Here is a 19,070-nt window from a genome sequence, read left to right as displayed (position 1 = left end):
CTAATGTTTGCACGTAAGCTGAGAGATTTAAGGCTAGCCCCATGTTTTGGACGTTGAACAAAACAGGAAGGGGATCAAAATTAGCTTAGATACTTGACATAATAACAGATAATGATATTTGATATACTTTTTTTTTGGAGTAGCCACTAGCCATAAAACTAATGCCCAGACTACAGTGTGCCAACAACCAATAATCCCAGTTCTGAATCATACATCGGCGTAGCAGACATACTTGAACATCTAAAGCATAAACCAGCAAAGGAGGACTGCTTCGCCCTGTGTTTCTAAACATAACCTTCAGTTTGCAGCTAGTACAAAACATTTCTGGATGAAACAGGTCAAAACATACATGATGGCTCCTCTCTTTTACATCATCCTCCAGGAATTAACCAGAACTTTGTTTTCCTATAGCATAAGCTCAGCTTTAACCCACAGGTATAACACTAATTTAGTTACAATTCTAGGAACGAATCTTGGATGGAAAAATGGAATCCTCAGCATGATTATAAAAACTTTTGGTGGGTGTACTCTGATGGAATTTCCTGTATTGGGGATATATATATAAATATGTGCAGAAATGGATGGGATTTGGGAATTTTCAGAAGCTCATTTCAAGGCGTTGCTCTGTCATGCCACTTTCTCTTCCAGCATACGAGGTTGTTAGGGTATCAGCTCGAGGAGATACTGGTGACAAATATGATGGAATGAAGTCGAAATTGTGACCAGGGGAAGCGGCGGCGGCTTCAGCCATGAAGGCCTGGAAAGGAACACAGTGGTCAGGGGAGCGAAAGGGCAACAATGATGTTTGTAAGGCAAAATATAGAAGCATTTTGAAGTTTCAGCATAACAGTAGTAGGAGAATAGGACTGCAAAAATGAAGATGTGATGCAAAACAAGCAAATAGGACCCAAACCATTTTACAAGTCATAACTCCAAAAATAGTGAGTTGTTTCTTCTACCAAATTTCAAAACATCAACTCATAGTTGATATACTTAACTGTATGTTTTTTTAAGGGTGAAAGTGGTTTCGAATCCAGTGGCATAGGCATGAGTTTTACTGAATTCTGCTGGGTAGGATATGTGGTATGGCTAATATACGTCAATATAGGATAATCCTATTTCCTAAATAAGAAAATCTTGCTATTCTAAATATGGCTATCTGATTTATGAACTTCTAGTACTTGAATGTTAGCTTGTATGAGTGAGATGGTGCAGATACCTACTAGACTACTCGTACTTATTATGGACTTTACAACCTTCTATTACTTGATGTGTGCACATCATGTTTAATGTTTAATACGTACTCATTAATTATTTATAATTTTAATCTTGAAACATGTTAATTTCGCATATTGGTTTACAATTTTGTGTTCGATTTTGTCAACTACTTCACTTGCTTTATCGATTAGTTGTTGCCATTAATGTATTGTTACTCACCGCTTGAAGTATTATTTGTGGCTCATACATGCAACATCCGCCCATATTGTCATTTCCAGTCCGACACCGCTCCGCTACTCTACCATGTCCATTTCTGATATATACCGGCATACTTTTTGTATTTGTTTCCACATCAGTACCACTTCTGAATCCGATAAAAAATACTCCTTCTTCCGATCCATAATAAGTGTCTCAGATTTAATACAACTTTGTACTAAGTTAGTACAAAATTTAAGACACTTATTATGGATTGGAGGGAGTATGAAATAGGACACGGTGTGATACTAACCGATGAATCCACTCCGATTTCACACATTTTTTTTCATGTAGGAATAGTGGGGGAGAGCCCCACTGAAACTAACTGATTAAGTAGTACTCCGTCCGTCTCATATTAAGTGACTCAAATTTGCCCAAAAATGGATGTATCTATATCCAAAAGGCGTCTAGATACATCTAATATTTCGTCACTTAATATGGGACGGAGGGAGTACAATTTAGCAATAACAAATAAACAGCAAAGCATGTTTGATGTTGTCTCAAGCCAGTACTGCTTCCAAATTAATGTTTCAGAAAGAAGCAATTGTGGAATTAATAGTTTAATAACCAGATGCACCAATAATCACCAGCCTGTTTGCCATGCATTCAGACTATGTCAGCAAGAATTTGAAGAAAACCAGTATAGGTTCGATGCGATGAGTTAATTATGTGATAGGTCAAGAGGATGGAACACCAGACAGTAGACACCAATTATAGGAATTCAATTAACAGAACCAAATTTTCTCAAAAAGAGAGGATCGGGAGATGCTTATGCTTTACATACACAACCATGGAGAAGTCAACCGTAAGTATTCCCAAGCATAACCAGGTAAAGTCCCATCTAGAAGAAGTCACTGTTACCTTTATGAGATGCTCTGCAGTCTGGACATCTGTTGCAGAACTTCCAGTGATATCTATAGACATTAAACTATCATCCAAATCGTTTATCAAGATGCTTGACCTGCTAGCCCGACGAATGTATTCAATTCTTGCACCAGTAGGGCCAATTATAGCTTCAGCATAGAAAATTGGAACTTGCATCTTTTCCTTAACCTATCAATTGTCAAATAATCTGTTATGGTCGTGGGTGCACAAAGCAGCAGGAGATAGGCATAAACGTCCAGGCATTGGATAAATGATGTTAGAGACAGAAGATTAGGAAAAGGAATAAATCAAGTAGTATGGGTTTGTTTGGGTTGTGCCAAATACAACCCTATCAAATGTTGACAAGATTTGGCTTGCCATTTTTTGGTCAAGGATTCCTTGGCCCTCATTTTGCCAGTTATTTGTCAAGAATCTGTGAGAGAGGTGGGATGGCTCAAATTGGCAACCAAAATTTTGGTAATGAACCAAACAACCAAATAACCATAGTCTGCCAATATTTTGGCATGGCTAGTTGGGGGCACGAACCAAACAGCCCCTATGTATCCTGGTAGGATACGATTCGGTCTACTAGAAAAAGTCAGGTTAAATTAGGAAGAGACCAATTAAACTAGGAAAGTAAGATATAGTTACAGTCTTGAGTTTGAATTGAGATCCGACTTATGGATCAAGTTAGTTGTCCTATAAAAAGGACTAGCATGTAATAGTTTTAAGCAATCAATCCATACGACTTACCTCTTCCGCGGCACACCGCGCTGCACGGTCAATCCGCCGACACGTCGCGGACGTGGGCCCCCTCCGACCGCATCCCTTATCTCTTCCCCATCTCCTTCATATTCCCACAACTCTTCCCCTCTTTCTCCATCCCGCGTGCTGCCACCACTCCTCCACGCCAACAGCCGCAGTTCTTCCACACCGAAGCTCCTCCCCTCGCGCCGCTACTGCTGCTCCCTATCGGCCGGCCAACCTCCCCCCACACGCGTCGTGGACGTCCTCCTTCCCAGCTTGTCATCGTGGCCGGAGGGCCGGTAGGCCGCCCCACCATGGAGATCCCGGCCCGGATCTGCGCCCTGCAGCTCCATCCCGTTCGTCGTCATGGCGGATCTCGCTGCCGCAGCTCCTCAGCAGAGTGTTCGTGCTCCTCCGCGAGCCACCATCGCAGCTCCCTCCTATTCATCGTCGAGGCTGGATCTGTGCTGCTCTGGCTCCTCTCTGCCGGGCAGCTGTGCTCCTCCACGTGCCCGTCACCACGGCTCCTCCCACGCCGGGCAACCCATGTGTAAGTTGTGCGTGTTTTGTGTGTGCGTGTGTGTGTTTCTTTTTCTTCGTAAGTCCAAAAAGTTAAAAGTCCATAAAAAAGATCAAAGTTTATGGGAAATATAAAGTAAAAAAATCAAAACTTAAGAAAACCGAAAGTGCAGAAAACCAAAAGTTAGGAAAAGTAAAAGTGCTTAGGATAGAAATTAAAAGCAGGATAAAAAAGGAAGCAAAATCTCTTTCTGACAGTCCCATAATGGGCTGTCGGAATTCATCCGCCAAAAGTTTCCCAAAGCCTCAGAGACTCTCTGGTCGCGTCAGGGACGAGCCCTGCCGCCAAATTGTTAAGGGAGATGCCCTATCCTGGTCCATAACAATTTGGTATTAGAGTTAACTCCTGCCACGCCATCCATGGCTTGCAGCAGGGGTTACGATCTCTAGATGGTGAACGCCATGATGGCCCGAGCGTCGCTGTTGAGCGACCTGGGGTTTCCAACCTACAACAACCATGAAAATCCACAAGATTGGTTGAATCATGTTGTCATTCAATGAACACGAATAATGGAGGAAAGAAGACATGGATCGCATCGTGCCACAGACTAAAGTTAGTCGTCCTATATAAAGGACTGGAGTGTAAATTTTTTAAGCAATCAACCAATAATCAAAAGTTTCCCAAAGCCTCAGAGCCTCTCTAATCATGTCAAGGAAGAGCCTGCCGCCAGACTGTGCCCTATCCTGGTCTTCAGACCTTACCCTACCCAATTTAACCATTGTGGACCGGGGTCCATAACATAATCCACCATCACAAGACAACTCAAATATGTGCACAGGCATAGAAACTCGTACAATAGAAACCATACAGACCTGCGAAGTGATTGCTGGTGATTTGCTAGTTAATGAAGGCACAACCACAGGCAGCAGTACATCTGGCCCACACGCAGACACACGACAGTGCAGAAGGTTTTCCACAGTGGCTGGTGGATGCATCCTCATGGATGGTGATGCTTGTAGTCCATCTTCAGACACACCATGAGTTGGAGGTAGATTAGTGGCAGTTGATGGAGATAGCCTACTTGGATGATATTCACTTCCATATAAAGATGTTTCCAAGTGTGGATGGTTTCCCATGTTGGCTGATTGATATACCTTCCCCACTGGATGTGTTTGTTGTCCATATACTGATATAAGGGAGCGTATTCTTTCAGCAGCAGCTGATGTACCAATTGGTGGAGTTGATTGTGATCCATATGAAGTAAGGTTGTGGTGCGAACTTAATCCCATTGGAGCTGATAGATATGCTTCCATGGGTGAAGATGTTTCTTGTCTATATGCACCCATACATGGAGGCGTAACTGATCGATATCTTCCAAAACATGTAGGTGCTTCCCATCTGTACCCAGTTACGTCAGTTTCCACATGATACCTGCCCCTCGGATAGCAACTATCAGTCCATGGAGGTTGACGGTGAAGATCTTCAGCATATACTGAACTAATTGCTTGCAGAGGGCCCTCAGGATGGTCACTGTAGTAACATGGGGACGTGTCCACGTGTGACGTCGTCATAGGCACCTAAAGAAGAAACGATATCAGGATTAAATATTGGAAGGTTTTGAAAAATGTACTAACTTTAATTGCCCGTTGAGTGAGAAATGTTTAAAACAGTGGAACTACTTACATGAGGGTCGAATAATGGGATGACACTTCGATCAACCAGATACTTTCTCAAATGACGAGCAACAAGTTCTAAAGCCTTCCGCACTCGTGTAGGTTGTCCCCATATTTCAACAATCCTATCTTCATCAAGCGCAGCTGGCGGCAAGTTACAATCTACACAGTCAAACCATGCAAGTAATGAGTAATGGCATACTGGCTAAAAATACTGAAAGCTGGGACAATAAACCGAAGGACATCAACTGAAAGAATGGCAAACTGAAACTGCCAATCAACAGATGGTAAGGATAGAATGCAATTCGTAGCAATAAAAATAGATACATTCTAGTTTGAAATAAAAGTGAACTTAAGGGCATAAAAACCGAAACCTGCTTGGATGCAATGTAAATTGCGATTCATCTCATTTTTTTAAAGATGATACACTTCTTTACCTAAATGGTGCCATTGTCGTAATTGTCATTGATGGGCAATAATTTTGTTGCAAGTGGATATACTACAAAAAATACAAGAAATTAGTTATGCCAAGAATACATGAGATTGCATGGCCAATTTGAGGACTTCATTTTTTTAAATGAATATTGTACTATATCCGAACCCTTTGCAGGTAAATGAACTAGATCAAATTATACATTGATTGACTTCTCTGCTTGTGCCTTCACTAGCAACTTGAAAGATTTTTTCTAACCAAAATTAATAGAGATGCGAGCCTAACAATGATACGAGAAAAAAGTAGCACGGATATAGATCAATAAGACACAAACCATCACTACAGCAACACTAAACTTCAGAAGTGCATTTTAAGCCTAGGATTGACTAGTGTAACCATGTTTGAGAGAATATGCTAACGCAATAGCAGGTGTTTAGTCATGATTGAGCAACATAGCATCATGCATTTGAGATGTCAATTTCATTGCAGCAACTTTGTGCTTAAGTAAGCTGGAATTCATGTTCCTTACTGACAGATTTTTAGTACTTTTTTAGGAGAGATTTTTAGTACTTTAACTCTATGTGTGAATCATCCAAAGACCCACATGTATAAATTAGTATATTATGACAAACACCAATATCAATGGAAGAAAGCAATGGCTGTGGAAAAGTGGGTTTAGAGGTAGGCCAGAGCAAGGAACTTACCAAGGACACGAATGTCGGTTTGAGAAGCTTCCTCAATAAGATTTATCATCGAACCCTGCTCGCCAATAAGGTTTAGTGCCTGCTCACTTGGTATAAGAATACGGGTCACAACCGCACTGTCAGACCCCATGCCTAAACCATCATCATTAACTATGTTCTGATATACTCTTAGTAGCGCATCCATAGCTGGAGGTATTGGCTCATCTGGTTGCTCCTTTGCAAAAATCAAAACCTTCAAATGAAAAAAAAACAAAATAACTTCTTAGGAAAACTGAAACATAAGCAATGCTTCCTCTCCATGAACTGAAATCCGTCTTTTGTAGGACAATTATATTGCCACTTGTGCTGATATACAATAAGAGAGGACACGGAGTAAAGCATGTCTGGTATAAAAACAAAACAAGCTAAGATTCAACATAATTGAAAACTAAGCATAAAACATTGTACCACTGAATTTTTAGAAGTCAAATCCTTGCCAGTGGCAATCACATTAGAGGAATGACAGACCATGCTGCGAAAATACCCTGTCGACATTCATGATTATGGGCAAACCTACGTTAGCTCTCCCTGGTGCACAGGCACCCGGACCTGTAATTCTTTTTTCAACAGAAATTAGCTCCTAATAGTTACGTGAGCACCACATTGGACCATGAGGAAGGTATCCGGACCAGCCCTCCAAGGCCTCCACGCTGCTGCAACCCCAGATATTGCCTAATTAATTGCTGTTTTGTCCATGACCATGTTCCGTATCTCAGCGAACTTGTAAACATTATGCACTCCAGTCTCCACAAACTTGTACATGGTAATCACAGAGGAAGACAACAGAGACCATCGATCGCTAATTGCTCAGTCTGGCCGAAGCAGCTGGGTGCTCTCGTACTCGCTGCTTTGTCCGAGTTGGCAATTGCCGTAACGCTGGCCTTTGCGCTCCTCTACACCGTCTAGAAACAGATCCAGTTTCTTAAGGATTAATCGCTCCCTGGGCCGTAGCTCGAGTTGTCTCTAGAATTTAGTGGTAAGATTCTCCATCTATTTTTTCCACCTCAGCTCTTCCAAAATTTGCCATGTCATGTACAAATTTGTTGAGGGGTAGTGCATAAATAGAATCACTTTAATATTAGGTTGGTTGTTTCTATTTGATAAATGGAAACCATATATACTAGGAAGGGCATAAATGGCATGTTAACCAATGTTTCAATCTAGCATATGTGCTCTAGCTCGGGGAGGAACGAGAGAATTGGTGGTCGGAGCCTTGAGGAGAACTTAGGCGGTGGTGTTCATGATGGGGACTAGAAGAAGATGATAGGGTTCTGAAGTTGTGAACTGTTCTAGGCCAGCCCAGCTTATCTCTGATCATCAGAATTTGTAGCTTCATGGTAACTTCTGAAGATGGGTACTTGTAGTTTCACAACGCAGAAATCTCTATTGTACTGGTATCGTCGACCTGGCTTCACGACCCATCATCCCAGATTAGTGACCCAAAGAGGTATACCCTTCGTTGCACCTTGATCCGGAGAAGTGTTGGCCCACATCCCTCGACCCCGTTCCTCGACCTGGACAACCCGGATTCCTGGCAACTATGGTCCATGATGATGTATCTATAAACCTCATGTCCATGTCCATGATAATGCACCTATTAACCTCATGTGGACTATAGTTAAGATGACCGTGTAAACCAAGTTTGATGGCATACAAAATTTAGTGTAAACATGAGACACTTTGGTATATCCAAAGAACCGTGATATTTTTGGGTGCAATAAAGTACAAAAGACACCTATTCTAAATATTCAATTGCACGTCAACAGATTCTTGTAAGAAATTCAGCCAGATTCTAGACAAATAAGGAAAGTACAAACGAAGAAATGAGATATATGGTCAGTGGGTAACTTACAACCCGCTCTGCTGCAGCAAAATGACCACCTATTACACGGACAGAGGCTTTTGTTTCCTCGCACAGTCTTCTAACCCTCTCTCCTTTCTGACCAATTATCGCACCGACTTTTGTCGAGGAAATTAGCATCCTAAAGACAGTGGTTCCAGGCCAGCCAGGGTATCTATTTTCACCAGCAGAGCAATTGGTATCATCTGCAGAGTCTAGATGAGAAAAGCCTTGTTCCATGACAGTCCCCATAACTTCATTTCCCTCTCGTCCATGAGATTTCCTGACCATTTGAGTAACCCATCTTTCTGTGGAATTTTTGTGCACGTCGACCATTCCCACTAGCACTGAAGCATCAAAACAGATAGACAAATGCAACTGTCAAATTTTTCTGTGCATTCTCAGATATCCCCACTAGCACTGAGGCATCAAAACAGATAGACAAGACAAATAAAATAATGAAGCAGAACTAGAAATAAAGGATTACAGCCAGCAGTATGTTCCAGTTAAGTTCCATTTGATTTGAAGAGAGTCCGAACTCCGAAAGCAAGAACTCAGGCAGAACAAGGATGAATGCAGTACAGTTATTTACACAGATGCGCAATAGAAGCATGCTAGGAATGCTCATAGAGACCTGAACAAGTACATAACAGCAAGGATCCCCCCAAAAGGAGGAACAAATAGTGCAAGATTAGGTTTAAATTGCAGCACACGGCAAGCTGATCAAGCTCGAACACCGCTCGATGTCAAGCAGCAGCACGCACCATGGCAATTGGAACAACAATGGTTAGGGATATGCAACACATACAAAAACCCACGGTGTCAGCCCCGATTAGACCAAACGAATGGGGTTTCTGCTTGGAGAACCAGAGTCTCGAACTAATCCGAGGTCCCGTAAATCGCCCCCAAAATGGAACGCCGCAATCCCCGGCTGGAACCCGGAACCGCACCGCCCGGTAGGCCAGAGAAAGCGAATCCGAGACAGCGGCACACGAATTCGAGAGGAGCGGGGGGAGCGGGGAGGGGGAGGGTACCTTGAGTCTGCGCCCCGTTGGCGGTGGCGTTGCGCTCGTGGTTTTCGCGGAGACGGAGCACGGCACGGGAAAGGAGAAGGCTTGTTTCGGGTTTAAGAGTTGGTGGGGGCTGAAGGATCGGAGGTTTTGGACGGGGACCCACATGTCTGTGCTGTGCTGCGGCGCCGCGTCATTTACTAGAAAAAAAAAGACTGGGGTTTCCGTTCTGGAGTCGGATGGGCTTCTTGAGAGCAAATCTGCAAATTCGGCCTTAGCAAGCCCACGATTGCCTTGATTGGAAGATGTGCACCGCGTGCCATACTATATCTCTTAAAGTAGTTGATGGATGTGTTTTAATGACGTAATAATGTACGTAGTACATAAATCGGAAGCGTGAGAACAAGAACTTAAAAATGAAACAAGTGGTACAAAACTTATGATTGACCTTATACTCTCTCCTTTTCAGTTTGTAAGACATGTCCCAGAATTCCAAACATTTCAGTTTGTAAACCCATTTGCTTTGGGAACAGGCCAAATTAGTTGCGACCACACTAGCTTATGTGTAATTTGGTTGCCAATATTAAAATCAACCGGTGCACTAAGAAGAGAGATAGGAATGCACGTTGCATTAATACTTGGTCTAGCACTTAATTAGGTAATTTTTGAGAAAAGCGTATTTTTGTCATCATTTGGCAGCAAAGTATAGAAATGATCCCTTAACTCGAAATCGTATAGTATATACATTTGGTCTGTCAATTTACATGTCCTTCTGAATTTGGAATGGTTTTGGCTCTGCGTTGAGTGGTTTTTCCCCGAATTTCACATCAGATGTCTCGATGGCATTCCTCATATAAATGGTCACTGAACTCGAAATTCCATACCTTTTATCCCCCCAATTTACATCGTGGCATCTAACATGGATTTTGTTAATTTTATGAAAAAACAATGCCAACTGGAAGAGGGACTAAGAGTATCCGGTTTTGTCAATTGAGAGACCAAATGAGGTTTGAGTTGAGAGACCGTTTTAAACTTTGTCAATTGAGGGACTAAAACATACTTTTCTCTTGTAATTTTGTAGATAGACGTGCAAACTGAAAAGACAACCTGCTAAAGCGGAATTGAAAGAGTAGCTCAAAGTGCAGCTTCTGTCATCAGAATGAGACTATTGCACGCCTCTTTTTTCGGTGTCATGTTTCTCGATCTGTATGATCAATAGTCGACCAAATAGCTTATAATCTTTATCCCCCACATGATGTTCCTCATATGTTTGAGTCTTGCTTACGTGGGGTTAATAATAGATTGAGAGCACTTATTTTGGTTGGGGCTGCAGGTTTATGTTGGCAATTTGACTATGCAGAAATGATCATTTTTTAATTGCAAGAAATTAACTTCTCTTACACAGGTCTTATATACATGCACACTTTGACTCCGTACTTGGTCTACGCTACTCAAGCCGACGGATCGCCAACTGGCTTTGATGGCGTGCAGCAAGTTTGAGCAAGTGGTCAGGGACATTTTTAGCCATCATGGGTGACGGTCTAGTCACCGGATTGAGTCTAATTAAAGTCGTTATATTTCTTTTGATGTAATAAGTTTGTGGTGTAGTACTTTGGCTATCTGCGTCTCGGCGCAGAGGCCAGATGTGTGATACTCTTTGTGATGTGGCTCGGGGGTGGCCTGATCTTTCAATGAGATTGATAACTCTCGATTTGGGTAGGAGGTGATGTTGACGATTTGACTATGGCATAGGAGGCAGCGTCTTAGCAATCGATACACCAACTCCAGAAGGTTATTGATCCCGGGGGGGCACGATCAACCTGACCACAAAAGTCTTTGTTCCTGCAAGTAATCGAAGAACAAGCAAGAAAAAGATAAATAGAAAGTACAATCTCAAATTGCAAATATGTTGTATTAAACTGATGTCTCAACGAGACGATAAGTTGGAGTCTTGATGACGGTAAAACAGGTGGTCTAACCGACACACGCGATTACACGAAAGTAGGAAAAGCTAAACTTTATCTAATCAAAACGCAAGGCTCCATAGGGGAACACACAGAGTATATAAAGGAGGAGGAAGAGGGATTTTCGGCCAACTTGGGTTAGGGGCCGAAATCCAACACTGTCTCTAACTTTCCTAACAAAGTAACAACTCTTTAGGAAATAGAAAAACAGATCTGTCAATTTGAATTCGACATATCTTTCTCTAGCAACCTCTGAATGGTGCGCCGTTTGACTTGTTGGAAAGTACACTTGAAAAGCTTCACTTTGCATCTCCCTTTGCAGGCTATCACACTTCATCTTCACTTTGCACTTGTAGAGTTCAATAAGATGCCTGCATAATAAGATCATACAAAATAATAGCTCTGTCTCTTTGCAAGTAATATATTGAACACATTTAATAATTGATTTCACGTGATTATAATTGTTATTGAATACTCTAACAATTAGGATTCTAATGGTCGTATCCATGGTGGCCATGTCCATATCACTTTGATTGTATCGCTCGATATAACGTGAGATCAATATAAGTTTCCATTTTCGAAGGAAAAAATCCGAATAGGAAGGGTTTTGTTGTATTTTTTTAAAATCTTCTTTAAGCTAGCTTATGGGTTATCTTAGTTTTGTCTACAATCCACGGGCATTATAAAATTATTTATCCAAACCACCGCTCTCTTGCATGTGGCTATATAAAGTAAAAGCGACATTGTACATTTTATACACCAAGGCCATTTCCACAAGCTACATGGATCCCAGTTTACGGCGCCAAACATTGGCATCACTATGCCTTGAACAAGCCACCTCATTCCTAACGGCCTTTTCTCCTGATGCAAATGAGTCGATCGACAGCCTCACAAAAGGGTTCTGTCCTCTGTCGTGTTCTTGCAGGACGTACGCCTCGTGGCCAGTTTCTTAAGCGCGAAGCTTGGAATCAAATCAACCCGGCAACCGCCAATGCAAACAAGAACCGCCCCTTTGCTTGGGAATAAAATCATCATGCATGAGCATGAACGGGCGTCATGGTCAATTCAGCTCCCTTCCCACTTAAAGAACAAACTAAATTATTAACTAAACAATCGCAGTACCATCTTATTAAGTTTTTCAGCAGCTAGCTCACTATTATGCTTAATCATAACGAGAATATGTCGCAATGATCGACTCCGAAATGCCACAGTTAAGTAGTCCATTGACTTTGCTAATGCTGTTTGTACTATTAAACAAAACGTCACAAGTTCAGTTTGACAGTTCTTGGAATCTTGGTGTCAAGTTTTCATCTGCCTATACGTGCCTTTGCATGCATAATCATGAGATGAACCACTAACTATAATAAATCATACTTGAAAGTACATGGCAAGACTAATTCTTTCTCACTTGTGTGGTGGCCGGATTAAAACTCATCACACGCGATCCAGCTAGCTCTCTGTGCTTATGTACATATCGTGTGAAAGCAGCAAACAAGGAAAGGAAGAAAGGAAGCTTGGCTTGGTTTTGGACTTGACGCAATCGCGCCTCTGCCATGAGCATGTGGAGAGCTGAGACTGAGAGCACCATGCGTCTTCCACCTGCAGGCATCTTAGCTTGTATATTAGCGCAAGCTGGGGCTTTCTTCTTCTTCTCCATCTATCTCTCCTCGTCTTGTTGAGGGGCATGTCGTGTGGCCCGAGACCGGTTCATGGCCGTCGATCGGTCGGCTAATGTCGCCGGCGGCGCGCGTCAGTGGATGGTCTCGGACCAGGCTTCATTCCCCCCAACGGCACGTGCGGACGCCGGAGTTGATCGATCGGCTGGGGAACAAGCGGTGAGTTGGTCGACTGAATATCGGGTGGATGTTGGCACAATTAATCTTCTCGTTTGCAGTAAGTGTATGTTTCTTAATTTGCTCCTTAATTTGATAACTTGCGAATATATGCACGTAACGGCTCAGACAAGTATCGAGATCAAGTCATCAAGATTCTGATCGATATGCTCCACAGCGACCCCTGCAGTGAACCTGCTTGACTTGTGGGTTTGTATCATTTTTTTTTATTAATAACGTGAGGATTAATTGCCTTAAACTAGCTAGCTCTAACGGTATTGCTATACGTCACTTTCAGTTCGTTTAGGAATTCACACGGTGCAACTAACAAGCATGGGTAGTTTGTGCAGTAAGCTGCCTACAATTTTCTCGTATAAAATGATCACAATTAAGGGGAGGAGGCAAGCGTGCAGCTTTGCCTGTGCTTCGATCGGTTCGATCTCGTGCCGTCGTCGTCACGAATCTTTCCGATCATGGGAAAGGTAGTGGCTGGCTTCCGAGATTGCTTGCTTCTCCAGTCCTCGTCTGTGTACACGTGAGGTGGTGGTGCCCCCACACTCTACTCTAGCTACCTGGATATGCAGTTTGGTGGCACTCAATCCATTGCAAGCGCCGACCCCGAGCGTCTCTCACACGTACTCCCTCCGTCCCGAAAAGATTGTCGTCAGCTGTCTTTTTGCAAAAACACTCCTGACATTTATTCTAATCAACCCTCGCTACATCTCTTAAAATACCCGTACCCCTTCGTTTCTTTTTGTTTTCTTTTTTCCCGTCTCCCCTCCCATCTCGGCTCCCCTCCCCTCCCGTCTCGTCTCCTCCCCTGTGAGCTCGCCGCCTCGCCGATGCCGCGCTCTGCCTCCCCTCCCGACTCGCCTCCACGGGCTCCTCTCTCCTCCGCGTGCTCCCTCTCGCCTCCACCTCTCCTCCCAGCTCGCCTCCGGCTCCCCTCCGCGTGCTCCCTCTGGCCAAGAATCGCCGGCGACGAAGGGTGCTAAGAATCGCCGGATCCGGTGGCGGCGAGGCTAGATCCGGTGGTGGCATGGCCGGATCCAGCTTCCCCGTGCTCGAGCTTCCCCTCCCCCGTGCTGCGCTCCCCTCGCGAAAGAAACCGGATCTCGCGTGAAAGCTGCCTTCTTTTGGCGAAGAATCGCCGAATCCGGCGCCGGCGAGGCCGGATCCGGTGGCGGCAAGGACAGATCCGGCGGTGAGCCTTCTCTGTTCCAAGGTTAGTCCACTGTCTATTTTCTGTTCTTGTTTCTACTCCACTCCCCTTGGTTGACAGATCCTTTGTTCTTGTTTGCCTTGAAAGTGCCTTCACACCATGCCCGAGGAGACGGCGATGTTGAGAAGAAGAGCATGGAGGATCAGTAGGAGATGCATTGGAGGTCGGACGAGGAGAAGCAGCGCGCCATCAAGCTGGAGGTGGACTGGCGCTCGACCTCAACAAGGTACTCCCTCTGTCAGCTTTGCCCATAGCACCTTAAAGTTCCTTTTGTGACAGCACCTGATTACTCCCTTGAAGTTCGTGTTGTGGAACACCTTAAAGTTAGCTGAACAATTTGAAGTTTGTGTTGTGGAACACCTTAAAGTTCTTTTTTGTGAGTGCACATGATTACAATACTCCCTTGATGACTCCCCTGAAGTGTTGTGCATAGTTTGGTTAGCTAATCAAGGAGTAATTTGCTCCCTTTCGTAGGCAGTAGTTTTGGTAGAAGTAGTCTGTTTGATCACTTTGTAAATGACTCATCCATGGTTAGTCCTTGCTGCTTATGGGTTTTGTCACCTGTTGTTCTGCAAATTTGAAATCTGAAATACTGTTCCACAACAAAGTTTTAGGTGTTCCTTTTGTGACTGAAGATGTACTCCTACCAAAACTAAGTTCTCAATTTTGTTCTTGTTTCATGTTCTTTGTTTTCTGTTCGTTGTTTCAAGGTTCACCGCTCCAAAATCCCAATTGAGTTTTCTGTTCTTGTTTCATGTTGTTTATTCCAAGGTTGAGGCACTGCTCTTCTTCGTTCTCCGGCGCGCCGTCGAGACCGCGCGGATCTCTGCGGTGTTTTCTCTGTTCTCTGGAGTAAGTACATTGTGCATGCAACATTCTGAGTACGGACACTCCCTGCCTCTATTTACTCCATGAGTACTCACTGCATCTAGTTTGTTTACTGTGATCTCGACCATGTTAAGCCTGTCTATATTAATGGAGTAAAAATGACTTGAAAATGGAGTATCTACTGTGATCTCTGTCATGTTGAGCTTGTCTACGTTAATGGAGTACCATGTTGAGCTTGTCTATATTAATGTCTTGACAATTGAGTTTTCTGTTCTTATGTTGTTTTGTATAGATTATAGCCTGATCTGGTGGCTATGGATAGATTAGCATAGCTTACCATGATATTTTTGAAATGTTGAGTTCTCTATTTTAGATTTGCATGGAAAGCTCAACCTTTTTATTCTTTGACCGACACTGAATGTCTTTCCTTTTCTTCTTTGATCTTGTGTACTCCCTCATGAACAAGAAGAACTACCGTAACTGTCGAGGAGCTTCTGCATCTGCATGATCTACTCCTACTCCTAAGTTATCTGTTGATGTGCATGCTTTGTTGATTAATTGTACTCACATCTGAATGACATGCTTTGATGATTGCTGTTGCTGATTGACGAAAGCATGCCCTCTTTAGTGATGTCTCTGTACATGCTTAATTAATTCTACTCACTTGCTAGGAGTAGTTCCAAAGCTGTATTGACATGCATGCTTAATTAATTCTACTCGCTTGCTAGAGCCCTAATGGTGCTTCTTTTGCTAAGTGGAATTGTAGGTATGCTAGATAGATTGAGGTCAGCCCTCTTCTCTCCACATCTGCCCTTCTTTTTAAGTGAAACATCCACTTGTTTCCCCCTTGCAATCTGATCTTGAGCTTCTTTCCAAATTCTCTAAATTGTTCTCACACTTGTATTCAAAAGTCAAGCAACAAGTACTTTATCTTTCAACTCTACTTGTCGATCATTGCTGAGTGCTTTTAATGCGATATATGCTGCGAATCTGTGTTCATTTGGGAGATCTTTCCCTTTTTGCTGCTCTAAACTTGCAGAATTAGAACAATCTAATGTTATGTGTGTTTTTTGTTTTTCATAACCGCATCAACAAGTCGAAACAGCTGGAGCACAAAGTGGATCTACAAGTAGAGAAAGCTGGAGCACAAACGTATAAGTTCTCTTTACCTGCTTCATCTTCTTCGTGCTCTATAGTTTCATCATTGAATTGAGCATCTGCTTCTTGCTGTACAGTTTCAGCATTGTATTGAAAATCTGCTTCTTGATTCTGTATAGCTTCAGCATTGAGTAAATCTGCTTGCCTCTGAACACTTTGAGCTTTGAATTGTGCTGCATGTAAATGTGCTTCTTTCTGTACATCTTCAGCATTAAGTTCAGCATTGCGTAAATCTACTTGTCTCTGAACACTTTGAGCCTTGAATTGTGCTACATTGAGTAAATCTACTTGTTTCTATACAGGGGCGCCAGCGAAGGCAAAAGAAGAGCTCTGCCTGAGATGGAGGAAGGCGGAGGAGCCCGCGAAGGCAGAGGCAGAGCTCTGCCTCAAATGCGGGATGGTGGGAGGCCTAGCGAAGGTAGAGGCAAAGCTCTGCCTGAGATGGAGGAAGGCGGAGGAGCCCGCGAAGGCGGAGGCAGAGCTCTGCCTCAGATGCGAGAAGGCAGCGGCAGGCGAGAGGCGACGGCATGCGAGATCCCAATGATGATGTTGATCCCAGGTGAGTATGTTGATCCCAGTGATGATGTTGATCCCAGTGACTTGGTGGCTGTAGCTTCTGTGATGTGATCCCAATGATGATGTTGATCCTATTGAATTGGCGGCGTCGGCTTGTGTGATTTGATCCCAGTGAATTGGCTGCTGTAGTTGTGTGATTTATCCCAGTGATGTTGATCACAGTGAATTGGCAGCGGCGGCGGCTTGTTGCCTTTAATGGGATCGTGATCTGTGGGATTTGAACTTGCCGCTGTTGCCTTCACTGGATCGTGATCTGTGGGAATTGATCTTGCCGCTGTTGCCTTCACTAGGATCATGATCTGAGGGATTTGATCTTGCCGCTGTTGCCTTCACTGGGATCGTGATCTGAGGGATTTGTTTTTGCCTTAACCGGGATCGTGATCTGAGGGATTTCTTCTTGCCTTCACTGGGATCGTGATCTGAGGGATTTCTTCTTGCCTTAACTGGGATCCGTGATTTGAGGGATTACCTAATTTCCCGGGATCGTGATCTGAGGGATTTTCGTCACCTTTCCTGGGATTGTGATCTGAGGAATCGGGGTGTGATTGATTTGTAAGGTGCGGCTATAGCTCCTGGGATCGTGGCGTGACTGATTTGTTGCTGAGGTCGTATATGTAATTATTTGAAACTGTTGGATTTAAATGTAAAAGTAACTTGTGAAGGAGGCTGCGCCAATCTTTTCGGGACGAAGGGAGTAACACTTTCATTTATTCGTTTGAATGTTTTTTCAGACTCTTGCGGCGCTCACGTCCGGAGCGGTCGCGTGTCACGCGCGCTGGGGTGATCCTGATGACGGAGTCCTCTGACCAGATTGTTGTCCTCTGGTGCCTGCTAGCTGGCGTCTATCGCGCGGCCTATGCCCCGCTGGCATTTTGTCACGGGGTCCATCTGCTCATCTCTTGTCGGTCTCGCCATGGAAAGTAGCAGAATCTCAATGTTCGCTGGAGGTTGGTTTGCGGACAGCTGGGAGACATGGTGGCGCTGGTCTAGAACGGCGAGGAGAGTGTCCGAGGGATCATGGGGACTCATGGTGGTCATCATCCATGCCGAGCCGGATGCCGAGCGGGGCAATTTCAGCACCACCTGGGGTCGCGGACCAGCCCGGCCCACCTCATGTTATCCGGGCCAGGCCCGGCGAAGCCCGGTATTAGAGGGGCTAGGCCGGCACCTTAAGGCAACCCCGCAGCCCAGGCACGGCTCGGGCCGGCCCGGCCCGGCCCGGTAAGCCCGGCTGGGCCTAAAAGAAGCCCCCCAAAGATTCCAGTCCGTTGGCCTTTTTTTACATGGCGGCCACCAAAGATTGGTCAAAAAGGCTTTGTGCGGAACTCTAACAGAACATCTAGGCTTGGTGTAGCGGTTAGCGTGTGGGAAGAAGGGGATGGCTGGTCTTGGGTTTAAGTGTTGGGACCCACTGAATTTTTATTTCAACCATGGGAGAGGCATTGTATTTAAATTTAAATGAATAAATTGGTAATCAGGACGGGCCGGCCCGGCGGGCCTGAGGGTGAGGCACGGGCATAGCACAGGCCGCGCCAGCCCGATTATATATGTGCCGGGCCTGGCACTGTCAGGCTTCCGGGCTTTTTCCGGAAAAAGGCCGGCCCGATAGCCACCTATAGTCATCACTAACCCGGCCATCTCAACAGTCATGAACATCCACGTCTATTTTCAAGCCTATTTGCATGGTCGTCTGGTTGCGATGCAGGAAAAACTGGAGGAGAAAACTTTGGTTATTGGGAGTGAGAAAATTCAGGTTTTTCTCCTTCGCGGTTTTCTCTCCACCAGCATGAGAAAAATTGGCCCTCTAAATTTTTCTAACTCCTATCATATTCCACATATTAATCTCAGATAAACTCGACGTGTCTACATATGACAAATCAAACCTACCAAATCCATCGAATACATACTCCATAGTTCAAGCATATATTTCGGGCGCAAATTCATATGCAAAATGAATGACAAAAAAATCTCTGGGCGAGGTCGAAGGAGGGAGTTGGGCTGGGGGCAACGACCAGGAGGACGGGGAGCGAGCCAGGGGCAACAACCGGGAGGATTTTGGGCGGCAGATCGGGGGAGATAACCCCCGCAGCGGCCGGCCAAGCCCAGGCCTCGCGATCGGGCCGGCGAGGGCAGGGCGGGCCATTGGGAGGGCGGCGGAGCGGCGGGGAACCTCCGGGCCGTGATGGG

General features: G+C 44.4%; 1 protein-coding gene and 1 non-coding gene across 3 annotated transcripts; one reads left to right on the top strand and one right to left on the bottom strand.

Annotated features, from left to right (window-relative positions):
* Window positions 1-171: 171 nt before the first annotated feature.
* On the bottom strand, window positions 172-9,520 carry LOC100836040 (flowering locus K homology domain). 2 transcript variants are annotated; one of them, XM_003571733.4, is made up of 7 exons: window positions 9,328-9,516; window positions 8,306-8,640; window positions 6,415-6,646; window positions 5,288-5,439; window positions 4,477-5,181; window positions 2,335-2,526; window positions 172-757 (listed from the first exon to the last, which is right to left on the bottom strand). In XM_003571733.4, exons 2-7 carry the CDS (start codon window positions 8,627-8,629, stop codon window positions 599-601), a joined length of 1,764 nt encoding a protein of 587 aa, XP_003571781.1. In that variant the 5' UTR covers window positions 8,630-8,640; window positions 9,328-9,516; the 3' UTR covers window positions 172-598. The 2 variants fall into 2 exon arrangements, with proteins under 2 accessions (XP_003571781.1, XP_024316259.1); XM_024460491.1 differs by lacking the exons at window positions 172-757; window positions 2,335-2,526 and adding an exon at window positions 3,524-4,109 and having other exon boundaries at window positions 9,328-9,520.
* Window positions 9,521-12,937: 3,417 nt separating this feature from the next.
* MIR166I (microRNA MIR166i) lies at window positions 12,938-13,059 on the top strand. The gene has a single exon (NR_126966.1). It is a non-coding gene; the product is annotated as a microRNA MIR166i (primary transcript).
* Window positions 13,060-19,070: the final 6,011 nt, after the last annotated feature.

This window comes from Brachypodium distachyon, chromosome 3 (assembly GCF_000005505.3).
Source record: "Brachypodium distachyon strain Bd21 chromosome 3, Brachypodium_distachyon_v3.0, whole genome shotgun sequence".
Taxonomy (NCBI): domain Eukaryota; kingdom Viridiplantae; phylum Streptophyta; class Magnoliopsida; order Poales; family Poaceae; genus Brachypodium; species Brachypodium distachyon.
Note: the sequence above shows the minus strand (reverse complement) of the source record. Positions and strands in the feature narration are given on the sequence as shown.